General features: G+C 32.3%; 2 protein-coding genes across 2 annotated transcripts; both read right to left on the reverse strand.

The window, feature by feature from the left end:
- Positions 1-8753: 8753 nt before the first annotated feature.
- Positions 8754-11249, reverse strand: LOC146905212 (heat shock cognate 70 kDa protein-like). Its single transcript, XM_085725544.1, has 2 exons — positions 11030-11249; positions 8754-10591 (listed from the first exon to the last, which is right to left on the reverse strand). Exons 1-2 carry the CDS (start codon positions 11247-11249, stop codon positions 8934-8936), a joined length of 1878 nt encoding a protein of 625 aa, XP_085581670.1. The 3' UTR covers positions 8754-8933.
- Positions 11250-17348: 6099 nt separating this feature from the next.
- Positions 17349-19613, reverse strand: LOC146905213 (heat shock cognate 70 kDa protein-like). Its single transcript, XM_085728102.1, has 2 exons — positions 19388-19613; positions 17349-19092 (listed from the first exon to the last, which is right to left on the reverse strand). Exons 1-2 carry the CDS (start codon positions 19605-19607, stop codon positions 17441-17443), a joined length of 1872 nt encoding a protein of 623 aa, XP_085584228.1. The 5' UTR covers positions 19608-19613; the 3' UTR covers positions 17349-17440.
- Positions 19614-23314: the final 3701 nt, after the last annotated feature.

A 23314-nucleotide genomic window follows, 5' to 3' on the forward strand; every position in this document is an offset into this window, starting at 1 on the left:
TCTTCTTTTGATGGAATCCATGAAAATAAAAACTCAACGTCAGAAGATTAGGAAGAAGAAAAACTTCTAGAGTTTTTTTGTTGCTGTTGAAAGTAACTTTATTAGGGTTTGTTCTCGAAGTGAATAAAGCCATTCTTATATAGGAGAAATGGTGCGTAATATCCGAATGAGAAATGGTGAAAAAAATTAATTTTTTAGAGAGGACGAAAAAAAGAGAGAAAGAAAGAAAGAAATTTGATCAATTTTTTGATCAAATTTTTAATACAAATGACAAAACGTGTCACTATAACAATTAATTAACAATTTTTTGAGAGGATGAAAAAAAGAGAGAAAGAAAGAAAGAAATTTGATCAATTTTTTTATCAAATTTTTAATACAAATGACAAAACGTGTCACTATAACAATTAATTAACAATTTTTTTAGAGGATGAAAAATAGAGAGAAAGAAAGAAAGAAATTTGATCAATTTTTTTATCAAATTTTAAATACAAATGACAAAACGTGTCACTATAACAATTAATTAACAATTTTTTGAGAGGATGAAAAAAAGAGAGAAAGAAAGAAAGAAATTTGATCAATTTTTTGATCAAATTTTTAATACAAACGACAAAACGTGTCACTATAACAATTAATTAACAATTTTTTTTAAGAAAAATTAATCAATCAATCAATAATCAATAGTATATATATAAAGTAAGGTTTTTTATGTCACGTGTCGCTTCCACGTTTATTCTCAATATTTTTATTATTTTTCTATTTTTTAAAAAAAATATTTTATTTGACAAAAATATCTCAATAAACTTTTAATCATATCCACTAATCAGATATTGCTTTTAAAAAGTATCTTAATTTCTAATAACAAGCATAAATTTAAACCAACTTCCTATGAATATAGAATATTTCATAAAACTATAACCATTGAGAAGCCGTATAATTTTGTTAAAGGAGTTAATTTATATGTCTTTTGTCCATTTATTATACTTTTTTTGAATAACTATGATATAGGTTCACAAAAGAATCGGTGGGGCACAAAAGATGGGTTCTTCTCTTTCAATCAATTTTTTTCCTCATACGCATGAGCCACGAAACAAACTCATGACCACATGTTTAAAGTGACCCAAAACTCATACCACTTGGACGAATTCATTATTTATTTTGTTACACTTTTTATTCTTGCATTGGATATTCATCTCACCATTTATATTTATTTTTAAGATATTATTATAATTGTAAATTTAAATAAATTCAATTTAATATACTTACATGTGTATTCGTGCACACAAACTTATTTAATATATAACCCGGGCAACGCCGGGGCTCTAAACTAGTATATATATAAAGTAAGGTTTTTTATGTCACATGTCACTTCCACGTTTATTCTCAATAATTGATTTTTTTTTAAAATAAATATTTTATTTGACATAAATATCTCAACAAACTTTTGATCTTATCCTAATATTTTTTGTAGCAGAAATATCTCAAAAAACTACATATAATACTTTCAATCGTTCTTTCAATTTTAAAAAAAATATAATACTTTCAATCATATCCTTTAAATATCCTTTCAAAAAAAAATCATATCCTTTAAATATTTCACTTTTTTTAGGGAATTAAATACTTCACTTTATTTTTTAAATATTTTTTGGTCTAATTAATTAATGTCTAATTCAATTTTAGCATTATTTGTTTCAAAAAAATGTATTTTTTAAAATTGGTTTTTTCTTCGAATATAATATCTCAACAAAATTTACATAGATGATCTTATTTTATGATAAAAAGGCTCCAATTAGTTTCTTTTTTTAGGAAAAGAAACTTCAATTAATTACTATGTAATCTTTTAGCACCGTATTCTTCAATTAATTTTTCTTTTTGAGGAAAAAAGGGATTCGATTAGTTATTATATTATCTTTTAGTACCATATTCTTTTTCTTTTTTTTTTCAAAAGAGTAAGGTAGCAAGGAGCTAACCCACCAAAATATATAATACTGAAAGAAAGAGATTACAAGATGGAGGGGACACAGCCAAGACTCCACCAAATCAAAAGGTAACAAACCAAAAGGAGGGCAAACCAAGCAGGTTCTGTACAAAAGAAGCCCTAATAAAACTAGGCATGTCTACCCAAGAAGTAAAACTTTGCAATGTCAGCCCGTGATTAGCCAAACAGTCTGCTGCTTCATTCATATTCTAATGCAAATGTTAACTTAATAAATGAGTTTTTGTCAATCACATATTCACGTATTTTGAGCACAAACGAAAATCCAAAGATTCTTATATATATATATATATATATATATATATATATATATATATATATATATATATCAACCACTTTTTAATGCTACTTTTTAATATAACATGTTTTCATCTTTTTGTTATTTTTATTTTTTGATTTTTGAAGACAACTTTTCAAACAACATAATTTTCTGTCATGAACTTAAAAATTTGTACTACAGGCATGCTTTTTTTATTTGTCAAAGAAAGGGTATAACCTTTGTCCAGGAACATTCCTCTGCACTACCACAACGTAAATGCCTTTGTCCAAATTTCACGTTTAGTAATTGATTACCTCATACCCTCTTCGATCAGCTTTTCCTTGTAACTTAGAATGCAAATTGATATTAAAAGGGGAAAGAGACAATCACAATTCCTATAAGAATTTGTTGGAATAGAAGTGAAACCGAAGAGGGAGGTAAACCAAAACGTAATCACCAGCAACATATGAAGAAAAAAAACCTACAATCAACACATGAAGTGCAGGAGGAGTCCACTCTAGTTATCATGTAGATGAATTGTTAGCCGCTCGATTAAAAATTTAGACGGTCAGGATTTGGTGTCAACAAATCCGTTGACACCTGGTGTCAACGGATCCTAACTCTTGTTTTAATGATACTTACACACACTTGCAATACCTTCATTCAATTCTGATTTCTAAATAACAAAATCATAAATTTCATCATTCTTTTGTTTTTCTTCAGAAATTATGGCTACAAAATCTGACCTCATTAATAGCATAACCATCAATAATAAATGCAAAGCATGAAGATTCAAGATTAAAATCATTAGAATGTGGAGAATGCCTAACTTCAAAGATTGAGACCAGATTGATTTAATCGATATGGATGGTATTGTCAAACACACATTCTCTAAATCACAACGATCTTATCGTGGATGTCCATCAAAGAATTGTTTTGTTGGGTTAGAGAGGAAGTTGATTGATATCACTGATCGAGATTTGAGGATGATTATGCGTCATTTGTCTTTAGGTACTTACAAATTCCTTTCTTTTTTCTTTTCTTTTTTTGGAAAATCGGAGTTCTTTCATTTTATGCTAATTTTAAATTAGGGAAATGATAACCAGTGCCCCGGGGCACTAGTTAAGAGTCAAATATAGTAATATTTTGCATTGAAAGTTGTGCGGTCACTGCATTAAAAACATAAAAAATTGTCTTTTTTGACTTAAAGTTTCCACTTTTGGCTTCATTAACCAGTGCCCCGGGGGCACTGGTTAACATGACCCTTTTAACATGACCCTTTTAATTATAGAGTTACCAAGACTTAAAATTATATATACCTATTTGCAGTTATAAAGATTACGCCATATTGACGTATAAAAAGATTGATTAAATCACCAATTTTTCTCCAATAATTATAATTTTTTTAGGGGAAAAAGTTTTATTCATTTCGTTAGATAATAAGTCTTTAATACAAGGCGGTACATCCATAAACAATTGAGAGCTAGCTTCTAATGGAGCTCCTTGTGCTAACTCGTGAGAGATTTGATGAGTCATTAATTAGTCTATTTTATTGCATTATTTAGTTTAGTTTTAATAAGATTTGATTTTATTTTATTGCATATTTATTTCCTTTTTGAATCATTTACTACAAATTGCGTTTTATTATATTTTAAGAACGAATATATGGTGGAAGGTGTCTTGGACCAAAAGAAAGAGGACTGGAGCAAATACAGTGCGAAAATACGAAGATACGGGACAAAAATATATTCCCACCAAGTCAGAAGCTTGGCACGACCCATGCCAACATGTGGCACGGCCGTGCCACCTCCAGAAGCCACTTTTGCTGCTTTTTCTTCGGGCCCAAGTTACCCTGTTGCAGCTTTACTGTTTTACCCTTTTAGTTGCTTAGTTTCTAAGTCGATTGTAAAGCTATAAATAGAGTAGCACTCCATCATAAACATTCATCTTTTGTTCTTGGAATAAAAGTTCACTTTTATATTATTGTTCTTTTATTGTTTTCTCTCTTCTTCCCCCATGTCTACAATGAACGTTAGTGAGTAGACTTCTCTTGTCTTGGGATTGTTGGATAAGTCTAATGACATAATCCTAAACAAACCAAGCTTAAACCCTAATTTTATGTAACCCTAATTTCTAATTTAGATTCACCGTTTTAACATGGATTAACCATTATCAAACTGTAGAAGCGAAAGTGGAGGGTTTGATAATTGTTAATCCATCATCCCAAACATCAATTCATAAAGCGAGAGCGGAGCTTTGATGTTGGAACAAGTGAATCTAGACAATAATTGCAAAGGCAGCGAAATAGTCTTTTGCAATTATTGAGACACAAGTAGTTTCAATCCTTATACGCATCTTCTAGTAATCAAGTCAGCGAAATAGGCTTGGTCACTAGAAGTAAACTCTCATTGGACTTTCATCGGAAAGGTGAGGGGCTAAGGGAAATTGGTCTTTAGAAATTAAGGTGTAAACCATGAAATTAGATGTTTAAGTCTTGTCTAGTGAAGGATTTGTTATTATGACGAACCAATAATCCCAAGGCTCTTTATTATTATTGTTATTTACCTTCAGCAATCTAAACCCCCTTTTATAAACTTTTCTCTCTTCTAATCATTCTCTAAAAGTTAATTGAATTCACAACTCCCTAGCGGAACGATACTCTTCTTACTACTATTACTTCGATAGGCCGTGCACTTGCGGTTTGGCTCTATCAAGATTCCATTTGCTTGCCTCTGGCTAAACTCAAGCGTAGAGTTGTTAAATGAATCTCTAAATAGGTGCTTACAGTGACAAAAAAAAAATGCTGCCAAAGTCATTGTTATCATTGAAATCATCGACGATGACCTTCGAATCAAGAGAAAAATCCATCCTATCAAGACCCAAATCAGCCATCCATTGCAGCACTTCACAAAGCCCTAATGCTTTACTACCATCTATCGAACATAATGGGGAAAACCATGGGATTTCGCTAGCACAAAACAGTCATTGGCTTCACAAATACACATGTCAAAGCCAACCTTATTTTCAGATGAAGCCAAGGATGCATCAACATTACATTTAAGTCTACCTGGAGCGGGATGCTGCCAATGAATGTTGTGAGTATTTCTCGAACCTGGTGCAGTTTCTGTATCAGATATAACATTAGTCCTTCATAACTCTTGTGCAATCATACAATCATCGAGCATATGCATAGCCCTATCAATAAACCTGGGAGTTTGTTTCATCAATTTGTGTAGTAACATGAAAACCACCTCGGTCGTATTGTTATAAACATGTAAGGCTCGCTCCACTGAATCCCCTAGTTATGTTGCTCCACGTACCTGAATCGTTTGGGGGCAAGATAAATAAGCATGCATTGTATCTTCAATATTCTCACTACAAATAACACACTCGGTGGGACTGTTGACTCCTTTACTAACAAGGCGCGCAGAAGTGGGGAAACAATCATGACATATCCTCCAACAGTCTTCTTAAGATCGTTTCTAACACTATCAGTTAGACATCCCCTTTTTGCTCGTCATCATTTGAAGTCATCACTTCAAACCCCTTGAATTGGAGGTTTGGACAAGGTAGGCCTTCCAATGATGCAGTTATAAATGGATGGACAGTCTACCTCAAAGAACTAAGACTTGACAATTTTCCTTGCCTTTTGCTATCTGAATGTTACTAATATCTCAATGTACCCCTAAGGACTTTTAGAGGCTCCATTGAATCGTTGGAGGTCACATATGGTGTACGATAGTAGCTCCTTGCTCGGTAAGTTCAAGTTCAAGGAACAGGTACATAATGTCACATGAACTTATTCCTAGTCGATTAATGAACTACGTATTTTATATAGTTTTGTAACCAAAATGCCTACACAAACAAAACGAGACTTCCATTTACATTTAAAGATAGAGGGACAACAAAAAAATCTCTGCTACAAATTTTAAATTTGCACTTTATGTGATCTAGAAAATAGGTGCTGTTCAATGACATAAATTGTCCTCTATCCAAGTAGTGAAATTGTGCACATCTATAAAAAAAAAAATCAAACTAGATAAAAATAAACTAGCACATTTTGGCCATAATGTTTATAAATAAACAAGCACTTTCAGAACTTTTATTTCAATCTGATCCTTTCCTAGTGAGGACAGCTTTTAATTAATATCATCATTCTGTAAAACATTTTTCAACCTATAAAGAGAGTGATCCGATGCATTCATTGCTTTGTTCTTCACTATGAATTTGTGATCTTTGACACGGTAACACACAGCTTCTTGAATCAATTTGTTAATTTCTTCTACTGACAACCTTTCTTTGTTGTTTGTTATTGTTACCTCGTTGGTATTTCCGGTGGATTGTTCCTTAGCAGTAACAGTTAGGATTCAATTTTCATGAACAAAAAAGCATACATCAAAAGATGGCCGCAAGGAGTAAGGGGAAAACAAGAATAAAAGAACCTAGCAGATTTTTCTACAATTTGGTCACTAAACTATCGATCCCTCATTAATTTTTCTATAAAATTTCAAGGCTTCACTCAACAATTCAGTCTGCACTGCCGCACCATAAGCAGCCACTTCATCAGGGTTAATGCTCTTGCATAGAACTCATGCCCATCTTGGCATAATGGATAGAACTTAAATCAACTTAAAAAATTCTTGTAATAGTTGTACTTTTGGAATTCTAGAGGAGCCACCAACAAGGACAACATAATTGATAAAACTCATGTCCATCTCGGCAGCAATAAGACAACTCTCAACAGTTTACAAACACTCGTTGAAAAGATCCATATTGATTTCCTCAAACTTGGCACGATCGAAGGATAAAAAGAAGTTTAAGCACTGAAACAAAGAATCTACCTTAATGGTGGTGACAAAAGCAAAAAATATTGTCCTTTCGTCTCTATCGCACACCGTTCCCAACCTCCTCATGGCCCTTGCGTTCACAATAGCATCACTGGAAAATACAATGCACAAATTTCTGATTTTCATTAGCAAAAGTTGGACCAGAGATATAAAACTGAGTACAAAGATTAATTCAATAGCTGGAAATAAACAAACATTAAACTATATTTTGATAGTATAGTTCATAATTATTTCAAATTTCACACGCGTAAATTCAAAAATTACTAGTAAATCAATCTGGACAGTGGCTTTTACGATACTCTTGAACTTATCCAAACAGTCCTTTGAACACCTCTTTTTATTTTGTTGGCTCGAATAAAGTAAAATTTTGGCCTTTGAAACTGCAAAATTGATCTTTAATTCATTTTGTTCGTGAAGCTAAGAACCAATACACTCCAAAGCCTTGTTTAACTTGTAAAGAAAATAATCTAAAGCATTCACTTGTATAACTTTTTTCCAGTATTTTTCATCTACATCCTTGTATTTGTCAGATTCTTCAACCATGCTTATGAAGCTAAGAACCAACATTGATGCACCATTGGTAATATTCACCGGCTCCATACACTTCGTAAAAAGGTCCATATTAAGTTCCTCAAACCACACACGAGTTATCGATGAACAAAAATCAATCTTTTTCAAAGAAAGCACCTATCTCAATGGTGGTATCAGCAGCAAACGTGAATATTATTTTTGCTTTTTCACACGAGGTTCTTAACCCTCAGAGGCTTTAGTGCTCCCACTAATGTTCACTTTGTTTTTTTCCTTTTTAACTCCTCTCCTCCAAGGTAAGTGCCTCCGGCAGTGTCTTTACCTTCAAAGATTTCAACTTTAATTATGAGTAGACATATCAAGTGTGCCTCTCCTTTGAAGCCCGTATGCAAAAAGAGCAGCAGCATCAGTTAGTTCATTGATTATCCAAATTACATTAAGGTTGGCAATTGCTCCAGCAATTGCATTCTTGACAGATGATTCCAAAACTTCCTCTTCAAACTCTCAAATCTTTACGAGGACCGTAGACAGAAATAATTGGATCATTCTGAATGAGCTTAAAGGGCCATAACATTAGATCATTCTGAAAAATTGGATCACTATAGTTCCTTGACATCGAAGGCATGTCCAATGTCTGAAACGTGTTATTCTTTGTCACCGACATGATACAGATACATGTGGCTATACTTTTAATCACTTTTATTTTTTCAGGGTCAGGGTTGTGTCAAATGTCTATTAGTTCATCGTGCATGACGATCTCATTCAGATTAGTTTGACCCTACTAAATAGCAGCCCCCTCGTATTTTTTAGCCATTCATTTCAGAAGAGAAAGAGAGACCTATCATTTGAATGATTCAGGTCTGTTTTAATATCCATGAAATAGAATATGAAAGTTATCTGAATGGTTTTGTGACTTCTTATAATATTCACATTTGATCAAGCGTTTGAATTAAGATAACTGTTAATGGAAATATTCACACACCATATTGGCCCTGCAGGTCACGGTCAATGTTTTATAATTGATGTCCCTTTGTAATCAATCATATAAACATGATGAGGCAAGTCAATTCATAAAGCTTATTTACTCAACACTAGAATAGAGTCTGAGAAGGATCAGTTCCTAAAGTAAGCTTTGAAGGATGCTGCTAAAACTAGAATAGAGTTTGCAAGGTTTACAAATTACAATACAGAAAACAGAAAGAAAGAAAAAAAGAGTAACATGTGAAACACAAACATTATTAGATAATGGTAATAAAACTAAAGGTATGCATTCAGCACTTTCAAAAGCAAGACATCACTTAAAATCTTATCCAAGAAAAATAAAATTATTAGCCTTGGATATAAGCTGTTTCGACATGCTCTCCAGCTCCTCCAGATGACCCTCAAGAACATCTATTTCTTTCTCTTTCTTATTCTTATCAAGCAAATCCATAGCAACAGTAATTGCATTGTTGATCTTCGCAATTTCTTGAGGGGGGAGAATCAGACTAACATCCTTCTTCTTTAAAGCGTTCTTCATATTGTAAACACAATAATCTAATGCACACATTACCTTGGCCCTTCTTAAAAATTTCATATCTTCCACATGGTATTTCTCAGCTTCTTTAATCATTTTTTCAATGTCGCGCATTGACAACCTTTCTTTGTCATTAGTAATGGTGATTGTGTTCATATTGCCTGTAGATATTTCCCTAGCAGTAACAGTTAGGATGCCATTTTCATCAATCGAAAAGCATACATCGAAGGGATGGCCACGGGGAGCTGGAATACAACGAAGCCCAAATGAACCTAGCAGATTATTGTCAGTAGCTCTTGGTCTCTCACCCTCATAAACATGAAAATTGACAATGCACTGGTTATCATAAAGGGTGAAATATCCATTTGTCTTCTTGACAGGTATGGAAGTGTTTCTAGGAATCACCACACTCATGATATTTTCCATATTATATGTTGCGATACCAAGTGACAATGGGGTAACATCTCTTAGCACCAAGTTGGGGACATTCTTAAAGCCTTCACTCAAAACAGAAGCCTGAACAGCTGCACCATAAGCAACAGCTTCATCTGGGTTGATACCCATAAACAATTCCTTCCCCTTGAAAAATTCTAGCAATAAATCCTGCACTTTTGGAATCCTAGATGACCCACCTACAAGAACAATATCAGCAATATCACTCTTGTATATCTTTGAATCCCTGATACAGGTGTCAACAATATTCATACACTCATTGAAAAAGTCCATGTTAAGTTCCTCAAATTTGGCACGAGTAATTGATGAAGAAAAGTCGATTCCCATAAATAAAGCATCTACCTCAACAGTGGTAACAAAAGCAAAAGAGAGTATCCTTTTTGCCCTCTCACAGGCAGTTCTCAACCTCCTTAAGGATTTTGCGTTCCGACTAATGTCCACTTTATTCTTCTTTCTGAACTCCTCAACAAAATAGTTCACCATTCTGTTATCGAAGTCCTCGCCCCCAAGGTGAGTGTTTCCTGCCGTAGCTTTTACTTCAAAGACATCACCATTAATTGTGAGGATGGACACATCAAAAGTACCGCCCCCCAGATCAAAGACAAAAACATTTTGGTTACCATCACGGTCATTTCTCTTGTCAAGGCCATATGCAATAGCTGCAGCAGTAGGTTCATTGATTATGCGAATGACATTAAGGCCAGCAATAGTACCAGCATCTATGGTGGCCTTTCGCTGAGAATCATTGAAGTAAGCTGGCACAGTAACAACGGCTTTCTTGACCGGTGACCCCAGATATGCCTCCGCAATCTCTCGCATCTTTGTAAGCACCATAGAAGATATTTCCTCCGCACAAAAATGCTTCTCTTGACCCTTGTACTTAACAGTAATCATAGGTTTGTCATTAACACCAGAAATAACCTTGAATGGCCACAACAATATATCTCTTTGAACAACCGGATCACTAAACTTCCTACCAATTAATCTCTTAGCATCTGAAAAAATAACATTAATAGTAAATTCCCATCATTCATTTGTCCAGCTAAAATAGCAATTGCATACTAATAACAAGGGTTTTAAAAAAGTGTTTTGGATTGTGAAATCAAGAATCTTTACACAGACTGCATTTGAGTAGTTTCTTTAAAAACCAATTTCAATACATGATTTTAACAATGATAAAGAAATAGTTTATTAGGGTTTTAGAAAAATGTTTTCGATAGTGAAATCAAGAATCTTTACTCAACTGCATTTGAGTAGTTTCTTTAAAAACCAATTTCAGGACATGATTTTAACCATGATAAACAAACACAATATACCTTCTTTTAAAATGAAATCTCTAAATTATTTACATCAAAAGAATTTTTTTTCTAACCAACAACTATAGAAACCTAAATACATTCATGAAGCAGTAGATAATAGAAATAGAAATTTACCAAAGATAGTGTTTTCAGGGTTAGTAGCAGATTGATTCTTAGCAGCATCACCAATCAACCTTTGTTCATTGTTGAAAGCAACAAAAGAAGGTGTTGTTCGGTTTCCTTGATCATTGTGAATAATCTCAACTCTTTGGTGTTGATCAAGCCACACAGCAACACAAGAATAGGTTGTTCCAAGATCTATTCCCACTGCACATCCTTCGTGTTCTTTTGCCATGATCTTTCTTCTTTTGATGGAATCCATGAAAATAAAAACTCAAGTCAAAAGATTAGGACGAAGAAAAACTTGTAGGGTTTTTTTGTTGCTGTTGAAAGTAAACTTGTAAGTCTTTTTTATATAGGTGAAATGGTGCGTAATATCCGAATGTGAAATGGTGAATGTTATGGAAGGAAATTCGTTACAACTGCATTAAAATTGATTATTGATCAATTCCATGAATTGATTATTGAAAAATTAAAAATGTCATTATTTATCAATTATCATAACTTCTTTCAAAAAAAAAAAATCAATAATCATAACTGCATTAATGACTAATAGAAGTCGACAAATATTTGCATAAACAGCATTTGACAAAAACATGGGTGGAGTAGTAAACCGTTATTTGCTTTCTTTCAATGTTTTTCCGTTCCTTTTAAAAAAATGTTTCTTATGTACCAAAAAAAAAAATGTTTCTTCGTTTTTTTTGAAAGAAAAATAAAATGTTTCTTCGTTGGTAAAATACAAAAATCAAAAGAATAATTAATTACTCCCTTCGTTCCTTTTTAAATGTCGCTCCAGTGTGGATTTTTTGTTCCTATTTAACTGTCGTTTTGGAATTTTAAAGGTATGATTTGACAATTATACCCTTTGCCAATTACTCTTATCTTTTTCAATAAAACTAATTAATGATATATATTTGAAAAACTAAAATTTGTTTTTTTAAACAAAGTTTGTTTGTTTGTTTTTTTAACAAAGTTTGTTTCTTGTTATTTGAAATTTAAACAAAATTTTGTTACCTATAATAATGGTTCCATGAATAGTTAAAATGTTATAAACAAGATAAGTAGTCATTGTTGAAAATTTAAAAGAACATATCTAAGAGAAAGAAAAAAATAGGATTTTGTTGGAGAAAAATATTAACTAACAAATGTTTGTTACAAGAGATAGATAACCTATTAAATTTATTGAAAAGCGAAATTGTGTGCAAAAAAATATGAATATATTGGTGGATTAAAATGTGGGTATAACAGCAAGAAAAGGTGCAAAAATACACTTTGTTATTTTAGTGTTAATATTCTAAAATGACACTTAAAAAGGAACAGAGGGAGTAATATGATGTGCTTTGTAATGAAATTCACAACCATACAAGAGGTTAAAAGTATAAAATTGATGGCAATTCTATATGTGTGCCTATGATGTAACATTGATTCTAATGATGCAAAATGTTTGGTTCGGTAGGATCTTTAAAATTTGGATTGTGTTCACTTCAACTCTTACTAAAATGTTTGATGTAATTGACGAATTGGAAGAACGCTTTTAAAATTGAAAGTTGTAGCAAACAAGTGATATAATTTGTAACCAAAATAAATAAATAAACAAGTGATCTAATTGTGTTAATAAGTTAAGTTTTGCATCTTTCGAAAAAAAAAGTTAAGTTATCCTCCATCTTATTTTAGGTCACTTTGATAGACATTAAAATATCATTCACTTTTTTTTTTTTGACAAAAAATATCATTCACTGTTATGGCATACAATTCAAATGGAGAAAATTCCATTTCTTAGGAACAAAATATAAATTTATGACAGAGACTAGAATGGAAAAACTAGAATTTATATCGGGATTTTGAATCTTGACGTAAAAAAAATTATTTTCATTTTCAATTTCCTTATGAAACCGATGTGGTTTTCTCATTTTCATGGAGAAAATATGGATCGACAGCCATCTGGACAAAAGTGTCATCTCCAACTAACCAACATAGTAAAAGTAGACATGCAAACCATATTTTGAATTGCAATAAATCATGTATTTCAATTCAACAATCGCAAATGCATAGCATGAGAATACAATTCAACTAAAGATAATGCACATGATTCAGATTTCACCTCTCCGCAAATCAAAATGTCACATTGTTGAACAAATACCCCACCATTAGATAATAACTTCTTAAATTCATGTCTAGTACCCCATCGTTGGTTATTATTGTGAACACTAATGTATGCGTGAATATTCTCACCTTAGTTAGTCACAAAAAGGTATCACTCACTCCAGGTATCCTAATTATTCAAGTTCGTTCTAATTCCATCCGATTTAGAGACGAGAACAAGGCCTTTGGTAACCCAAAATTATCACCCATAATCATTTAGTTCAGAAACTATGTATGTAAAATATGCAGCACAAAGATGATTATTACATGGGAAAATGCTAAATCTCGCGACTAAAACAATAGCGAAATTTTCACGAACGATGTGTCCATACATTTTCGGCTTCTCTCTGTTGAACTTATCAAAATTGAAGCGCAACCAATTCATTTCTCAAAATTGAAGCGCAACCAGTTCACTTCCATTGCGTGTGTGTCTTTGTTTATCTCATCACCATCGTGTGCGTCTTTTATCGATCACCTCGCCATGCGTAGCTTTCCTTTGTCGTCATTCGACAGAGTTTAAAAGGTTTTCAGAAATAAAACTACAGAAATGAAAGTAAACAATTTAAAAGAAAAGCATTTTTATTGAATAAATGAAGATTGGTACATCAAATCATACGTACATTCTCTTGTTACTGTTTTCTCTCGCTGTAACTTGGATACTTTGAGCCTAAAGGATTATGTATTTTGATTTATAACCCTTATTTTCCTATACAAAACTACTACATATACTAGTAATAAGTAACTGAAAACAACAATCACAAACTAAATGCCTTCGACACATTTTTAGCAATTTCTATACATGCTCCCACGTGTCTTCGACATTTTGATCTTGGTTCTTCATGGAGAGGGAAGATTATCTTTAAAAATATAAGAGAGAATTGATTCACACTTTTAAAGACTTTTTGGAATCTTTGTGAGCTCAATTTTTTGCTAAAGCTTCAAACATTGTTATGTTGTTTTCTTGTATGCTTTGTAATGGTGGAAGTAATGTTGAGCCTTCCACTTCTATTTATAGAGTGTCTTGACCTCTTGTAGCCGTTAGAGAGTGACCAATGGTCTTGTGCCATGTGTCTTGGGACCCACCAACTTTTACTTGAAAATCTGGGTAAACTGAAATACTTCAGAATGTTGTTGTGTTCATCAGGATATTGTTCCTTTGTTTATGTGGATGAAGGCCATATGTGTTTCTGGGTTTCATCATATGAATATCACATGAATTTATGGGTTGTACTATGAAGATTGTTGTACATACTTCATAATGTTCCTGGATCAAATCTTCTTAGAAATCTGTCTTGGAATATCATATGAATTTAGGGGATTTTGTTAGCTTTGTACAGTACGAACTCCCTTATGTGTCGAATCCTTATTGAATCAGACTAGATCTTGCTTTTAGATTTGCTTTTCATTTTCCAACAACTGTACTATTTATGTCAGAAAAAGCATGGAGCAGGATTGAACTTTCTGAACTCAAGAGACTTCAGAATGTTCCTTTTGTTTCACTTAGGATGATTTGTAAGACTCTCATTTGATGTAATCAAATCCTAATAGTGAAACATCTATGAAGTGCAGTATGAGAAATATCTAGGATGATATTCTTAATGGAATATTCCTAATGTTTTGTACTTCAAATGTTCATAGTCTTGAATGAACATTGAAGATGCCCTTTTTGACTTTAATGAAATAAATCCCTTTATTCCTTGATTGATCTTAGTCAATGTACTTTACTGGGCTTTTATTTATGTCACATAAACCTTGCATGTTCTTCATTTTGTTCATGAATTTCTAGGCTTGGTTCTTGATGTTCATCCGAACAACCTTCAGAACTCCGTCCAACCTTCTGAACTCAGTTTAACTTTCTAAACTCTGATTGGGTTCATAACTCTTTATGTCCTTTGATTTCTTGTCTCTTGGTATGATTTAAACTTTGTTCCTGTGTTAGTTAACCACTCAAGAGCACAAGTTAAATACCAAGAAATTAATCAAAGTCCATTAATTTCTTAATTATCAAGGTTTGTTATCTTTAAAATCAATTAGGGATTTTGCCTCAACAGAGGTTGCAAAGTCTTTTAGCTTCGACAAAGGAAATTCAAATTATTCATGAAGAACCAAGATCAAAATGTCGAAGACATGTGGGAGCTTGTCAAGAATTTGCAAAACATGTGCAAAGGCATGTAGTTTGTGACTGTTATTTTTAGTTACTTATTACTAGTATATTTAGTAGCTTTGTATAGGAAAATAAGGGTTACAAATCAAAATACAAAATCCTTTAGGCTCAAAGTATCCAAGTTAAATCTAAAAAAGAGTAAAAAGAGAATGTATGTATGATTTGATGTACCGATCTTCATCTATATGCAATAAAAATGCTTTTCTTTTAAGGTGTTTACCTTCATTTCTGAAGTTTTATTTCTTTTAATTTTGAAAACCATTTCAACTCTGTCGAAGGAGACATTTATATTCATCTATTTTCGTATTTAAAATTATGAACATGATGAATATTCAAACTTTTCTAAGAAATAATTGCACAAATATGTTCTAGAATTTCTAGATTGATCATGCAAGCAATTAATCTAAAACTAGGACTGCTTACCAAAAACACCGATAAACACCCGTAAAGATAAGTTAAAGATAAGTTTGGGGGTATTTCCGGTGGATTGTTCCTTAGCAGTAACAGAAACCTAGCAGATTTTTCTCTCACCCTTTGAAACCTTGATTAAATTAAGAAACTGCATTGGTTATCTGCAATTTGGTTACTAAACTATCAATCCCTCTTAATTTAGTCCCTAAACTATTTAAATCAACTAAGAGGCCCCTAATTAATTCAATAACTGGAAGTAAACTAACATTAAACTACATTTAGTTAATATGGCTCATAATTATTTCAAATTTCACACGCATAAAATCGGAAATTACTAGTTAATCAATCTGGATAGTGGCTTTTACGATACTCTTCAACTTATTCAAACAATCCTTGAACACCTCTTTCTTATTCTGTTGGCTCGAATAAAGTAAAATTTTGGGCTTTGAAACTGCAAAATTGATCTTTAATTCATCTTTTCTGTGAAGCTAAGAACCAATATTCTGATTTTGATCTTTTTTTCTAGTACTTTTCATCTTCATCCTTGTATTTCTCAGATTCTTCAATCGTGCTCATGATTTTCTCAGCAGAGTCTACCTCAGCATCTATGTTAAAAATATACATTTAACATATCCTTCCCGTTGGAATAGTTGCTGCATCATTGGTAAAAAGGCCCATATTCACATATTCACTGTCTCCATACACTTTGCAAAAAGGTCCATATTGAGTTCCACAAACTGCGTACGAGTTATCGATGAACAAAAATCGATATTTTCAAAGAAAGCATCTATCTCAATGGTGGTATCAACAACAAACGCAAATATTATTTTATTTTTTTCACACGACGTTCTTAACCTTCTGAGCATTGATTATGCAAACGCGAATATGCAAAAAAAAGCAACAGCATCAGTTAGTTCATTGATTATCCAAATTACATCAAGGTTGGCAACGGCACCAGCCTCTTTGATGGCTTTAAGCTGAGAATCGTTCAAATAAGCTTAAAGGGCCATAACATCAGATCATTCTGAATAATTGGATTGCAATAATTCCTTGACATCGAAGACATGTCCAATATCTGAAACGTGTTATTGTTCGCCACCAACATTATATCGATACATGTGGCTATACTTTTAATCACTCTTATTTTCAGTGTCAGGGTTGAGTCAAATTTCTGTTAGTTCATTGTGCCAGAGAAAGAGAGACCTATCATTGTTGAATGAATCAGGTTTGTTTTAATATCCATGAAATCGAATATAAAGTTATCTGAATGTGTTCGTGTTAATATTAAAGGTTTTGTGACTTCTTATACTGCCATAATTGTGATATTGGACCAATCGTTCGAATTAAGATTACTGTTAAAAAATGTATTTAATAAACTTTCTATAATAGATATAACATACATAGATTAGATCATTGGAATAACATCAAGCAACAGATACAAATCATTTTAAAGTACCTTAGCAGCCTGGACACTCACGGTCAACGTTTTATATTTGATGTTCAGTTTCTTTATAATTAAGAGAATGAATTAATGCCAAATCATTAAGGTCTGCATAATGATAATACACAAACACAAACATTTTAAAGTACCTTAGCATGGTTTACAATACACAAACATTAACATAAACTTCAATGCTATTAGATAATGATAATAAAAATAAAGGTCTGCATTCAGCAATTTCAAAAGCAAGACATCACTTTAAACCTTATCAAAGAAAAATAAAATTATTAGTCTTGGATATAAGGTGCTTCGACATTCTTTCCAGCTCCTGCAGATAACCCTCAAGAACATCTATTTCTCTCTCTTTCTTATTCTTATCAAGCAAATCCATAGCAACAGTAATTGCATTGTTGATCTTCACAACTTCTTGAGGGGAGAGAATCAGATTAACATCCTTCTTCTTTAAAGAGTTCTTCATATTGTAAACACAAGAATCTAATGCACACATTACCTTGGCCCTTCTTACAAATTGCATATCTTCCACATGGTATTTCTCAGCTTCTTTAATCATATTTTCAATGTCGAGCATTGACAACCTTTCTTTGTCATTGGTTATGGTGATTTTGTTCATATTGCCTGTAGATATTTCCCTAGCAGTAACAGTTAGGATGCCATTTTCATCAATCGAAAAGCACACATCGAAGGGATGGCCACGGGGAGCTGGAATACAACGAAGCCCAAATGAACCAAGCAGATTATTGTCAGTAGCTCTTGGTCTCTCACCCTCATAAACCCTGATCATGACTCCATACTGGTTATCATGAGCGGTAGAATATCTTTTTGTTTTTTTGACAGGTATGGAAGTGTTCCTAGGAATCACCACATCCATGAAATTTTCAATAGTTACAGCAACACCATGTGACAATGGGGTAACATCTCGTAACACCAAGTTCGGGACATTCTGACAGCCTTCACTCAAAATAGCAGCCTGAACAGCTGCACCATAAGCAACAGCCTCATCTGGGTTGATACCCATGAACAATTCCTTCCCCTTGAAAAATTCTAGCAATAGTTCCTGCACTTTGGGAATCCTAGACGAGCCACCCACAAGTACAACATCATCAATATCATTCTTGTATATCTTTGAATCCCTGAGACAGGTGTCAACAATATTCATACACTCATTGAAAAAGTCCATGTTAAGTTCCTCAAATTTGGCACGAGTGATTGACGAAGAAAAGTCGATTCCCATAAATAAAGCATCTACCTCAACAGTGGTAGCAAAAGCAAAAGAGAGTATCCTTTTTGCCCTCTCACAGGCAGTTCTCAACCTTCTTAAGGATTTTGCGTTCCGACGAATGTCCACTTTATTCTTCTTTTTGAACTCCTCAACAAAATAGTTCACCATTCTGTTATCGAAGTCCTCGCCCCCAAGGTGAGTGTTTCCTGCCGTAGCTTTTACTTCAAAGACATCACCCTTAATTGTGAGGATAGACACATCAAAAGTACCGCCACCCAGATCAAAAACAAAAATATTTCGGTTACCATCACGGTCATTTCTCTTGTCAAGGCCATATGCAATAGCTGCAGCAGTAGGTTCATTGATTATCCGAATGACATTAAGGCCAGCAATAGTACCAGCATCTATGGTGGCCTTTCGCTGAGAATCATTGAAGTAAGCTGGCACAGTAACAACGGCATTCTTGACCGGCGACCCCAGATATGCCTCCGCAACCTCTCGCATCTTTGTAAGCACCATAGAAGATATTTCCTCAGCACAAAACTGCTTCTCTTGACCCTTGTACTTAACAGTAATCATAGGTTTGTCATTAACACCAGAAATAACCTTGAATGGCCACAACAATATATCTCTCTGAACAACCGGATCACTAAACTTCCTTCCAATTAACCTCTTAGCATCTGAAAAAATAACATTAATAATAAATTCCCATCATTCATTTTTCCAACTAAAATAGCAATTGCATACTAATCAGGGTTTTAAAGAAAATGTTTTCGATCGTGAAATCAAGAATCTTTATACAACTGCATTTGAGTAGTTTGTTTAAAGACCAATTTCAATACATGATTTTAACAATGATAAAGAAATAGAAATTTGAATCAAGAATCTTTACAAAAAAAGCAATTTTTTCAAACCAACAACTAAAGAAACCTAAATACATTCATGAAGCAGTAGATAATAGAAATAGAAATTTACCAAAGATAGTGTTTTCAGGGTTAGTAGCTGATTGATTCTTAGCAGCATCACCAATCAACCTTTGCTCATTGTTGAAAGCAACAAAAGAAGGCGTTGTTCGGTTTCCTTGATCATTGTGAATAATCTCAACTCTTTGGTGTTGATCAAGCCACACGGCAACACAAGAATAGGTTGTTCCAAGATCTATTCCCACGGCACGTCCTCCGTGTTCTTTTGCCATGATCTTTCTTCTTTTGATGGAATCCATGAAAATAAAAACTCAACGTCAGAAGATTAGGAAGAAGAAAAACTTCTAGAGTTTTTTTGTTGCTGTTGAAAGTAACTTTATTAGGGTTTGTTCTCGAAGTGAATAAAGCCATTCTTATATAGGAGAAATGGTGCGTAATATCCGAATGAGAAATGGTGAAAAAAATTAATTTTTTAGAGAGGACGAAAAAAAGAGAGAAAGAAAGAAAGAAATTTGATCAATTTTTTGATCAAATTTTTAATACAAATGACAAAACGTGTCACTATAACAATTAATTAACAATTTTTTGAGAGGATGAAAAAAAGAGAGAAAGAAAGAAAGAAATTTGATCAATTTTTTTATCAAATTTTTGATACAAATGACAAAACGTGTCACTATAACAATTAATTAACAATTTTTTTAGAGGATGAAAAAAAGAGAGAAAGAAAGAAAGAAATTTGATCAATTTTTTTTATCAAATTTTAAATACAAATGACAAAACGTGTCACTATAACAATTAATTAACAATTTTTTGAGAGGATGAAAAAAAGAGAGAAAGAAAGAAAGAAATTTGATCAATTTTTTGATCAAATTTTTAATACAAACGACAAAACGTGTCACTATAACAATTAATTAACAATTTTTTTTAAGAAAAATTAATCAATCAATCAATAATCAATAGTATATATATAAAGTAAGGTTTTTTATGTCACGTGACGCTTCCACGTTTATTCTCAATATTTTTATTATTTTTCTATTTTTTAAAAAAAATATTTTATTTGACAAAAGAATCGGTGGGGCACAATAAATATTTTATTTGTCACTATAATCAATAATTTATATGTCTTTTACCATTTATTATACTTTTTTTGAATAACTATGATATAGGTTCACAAAAGAATCGGTGGGGCACAAAAGATGGGTTCTTCTCTTTCAATCAATTTTTTTCCTCATACGCATGAGCCACGAAACAAACTCATAACCACATGTTTAAAGTGACCCAAAACTCATTCCACTTGGACGAATTCATTATTTATTTTGTTACACTTTTTATTCTTGCATTGGATATTCATCTCACCATTTATATTTATTTTTAAGATATTATTATAATTGTAAATTTAAATAAATTCAATTTAATATACTTACATGTGTATTCGTGCACACAAACTTATTTAATATATAACCCGGGCAACGCCGGGCTCTAAACTAGTATATATATATAAAGTAAGGTTTTTTATGTCACATGTCACTTCCACGTTTATTCTCAATAATTGATTTTTTTTTAAAATAAATATTTTATTTGACATAAATATCTCAACAAACTTTTGATCTTATCCTAATATTTTTTGTAGCAGAAATATCTCAAAAAACTACATATAATACTTTCAATCGTTCTTTCAATTTTAAAAAAAATATAATACTTTCAATCATATCCTTTAAATATCCTTTCAAAAAAAAATCATATCCTTTAAATATTTCACTTTTTTTAGGGAATTAAATACTTCACTTTATTTTTTAAATATTTTTTGGTCTAATTAATTAATGTCTAATTCAATTTTAGCATTATTTGTTTCAAAAAAATGTATTTTTTAAAATTGGTTTTTTCTTCGAATATAATATCTCAACAAAATTTACATAGATGATCTTATTTTATGATAAAAAGGCTCCAATTAGTTTCTTTTTTTAGGAAAAGAAACTTCAATTAATTACTATGTAATCTTTTAGCACCGTATTCTTCAATTAATTTTTCTTTTTGAGGAAAAAAGGGATTCGATTAGTTATTATATTATCTTTTAGTACCATATTCTTTTTCTTTTTTTTTTCAAAAGAGTAAGGTAGCAAGGAGCTAACCCACCAAAATATATAATACTGAAAGAAAGAGATTACAAGATGGAGGGGACACAGCCAAGACTCCACCAAATCAAAAGGTAACAAACCAAAAGGAGGGCAAACCAAGCAGGTTCTGTACAAAAGAAGCCCTAATAAAACTAGGCATGTCTACCCAAGAAGTAAAACTTTGCAATGTCCGCCCGTGATTAGCCAAACAGTCTGCTTCTTCATTCATATTCTAATGCAAATGTTAACTTAATAAATGAGTTTTTGTCAATCACATATTCACGTATTTTGAGCACAAACGAAAATCCAAAGATTCTTATATATATATATATATATATATATATATATATATATATATATATATATATATATATATATATCAACCACTTTTTAATGCTACTTTTTAATATAACATGTTTTCATCTTTTTGTTATTTTTATTTTTTGATTTTTGAAGACAACTTTTCAAACAACATAATTTTCTGTCATGAACTTAAAAATTTGTACTACAGGCATGCTTTTTTTATTTGTCAAAGAAAGGGTATAACCTTTGTCCAGGAACATTCCTCTGCACTACCACAACGTAAATGCCTTTGTCCAAATTTCACGTTTAGTAATTGATTACCTCATACCCTCTTCGATCAGCTTTTCCTTGTAACTTAGAATGCAAATTGATATTAAAAGGGGAAAGAGACAATCACAATTCCTATAAGAATTTGTTGGAATAGAAGTGAAACCGAAGAGGGAGGTAAACCAAAACGTAATCACCAACAACATATGAAGACAAAAAACCTACAATCAACACATGAAGTGCAGGAGGAGTACACTCTAGTTATCATGTAGATGAATTGTTAGCCGCTCGATTAAAAATTTAAACGGTCAGGATTTGGTGTCAACAAATCCGTTGACACCTGGTGTCAACGGATCCTAACTCTTTTTTTAATGATACTTACACACACTTGCAATACCTTCATTCAATTCTGATTTCTAAATAACAAAATCATAAATTTCATCATTCTTTTGTTTTTCTTCAGAAATTATGGCTACAAAATCTGACCTCATTAATAGCATAACCATCAATAATAAATGCAAAGCATGAAGATTCAAGATTAAAATCATTAGAATGTGGAGAATGCCTAACTTCAAAGATTGAGACCAGATTGATTTAATCGATATGGATGGTATTGCCAAACGCACATTCTCTAAATCACAACGATCTTATCGTGGATGTCCATCAAAGAATTGTTTTGTTGGGTTAGAGAGGAAGTTGATTGATATCACTGATCGAGATTTGAGGATGATTATGCGTCATTTGTCTTTAGGTACTTACAAATTCCTTTCTTTTTTCTTTTCTTTTTTTGGAAAATCGGAGTTCTTTCATTTTATGCTAATTTTAAATTAGGGAAATGTTAACCAGTGCCCCGGGGCACTGGTTAAGAGTCAAATATAGTAATATTTTGCATTGAAAGTTGTGCGGTCACTGCATTAAAAACATAAAAAATTGTCTTTTCTGACTTAAAGTTTCCACTTTTGGCTTCATTAACCAGTGCCCCGGGGGCACTGGTTAACATGACCCTTTTAATTATAGAGTTACCAAGACTTAGACTCATGTTGATGTTGGTGTGATTTAAATAGGTATAATAACCTTCCAAATAAGGTGACTGATCAGACCAATTAAGCTATTTCTGTTATATTTGACGGTGAAAGTGCAATTTTTTTGAAGAAAAGTGTTGCTGCCCTTAAAGAGTCTTATGTTGCAAAGGTAAAATATTAAATTTACACTTATTTTATTTTAAATTTCATTTATTGATTGATATTGTTATTCTGAATTCATTACTAAAATTCGTAACCAAAAAAAAAAAAAGA

This window comes from Medicago sativa, chromosome 7 (genome assembly GCF_051527215.1).
Source record: "Medicago sativa cultivar Bolivia chromosome 7, Bolivia_mono, whole genome shotgun sequence".
Taxonomy (NCBI): Eukaryota; Viridiplantae; Streptophyta; class Magnoliopsida; order Fabales; family Fabaceae; genus Medicago; species Medicago sativa.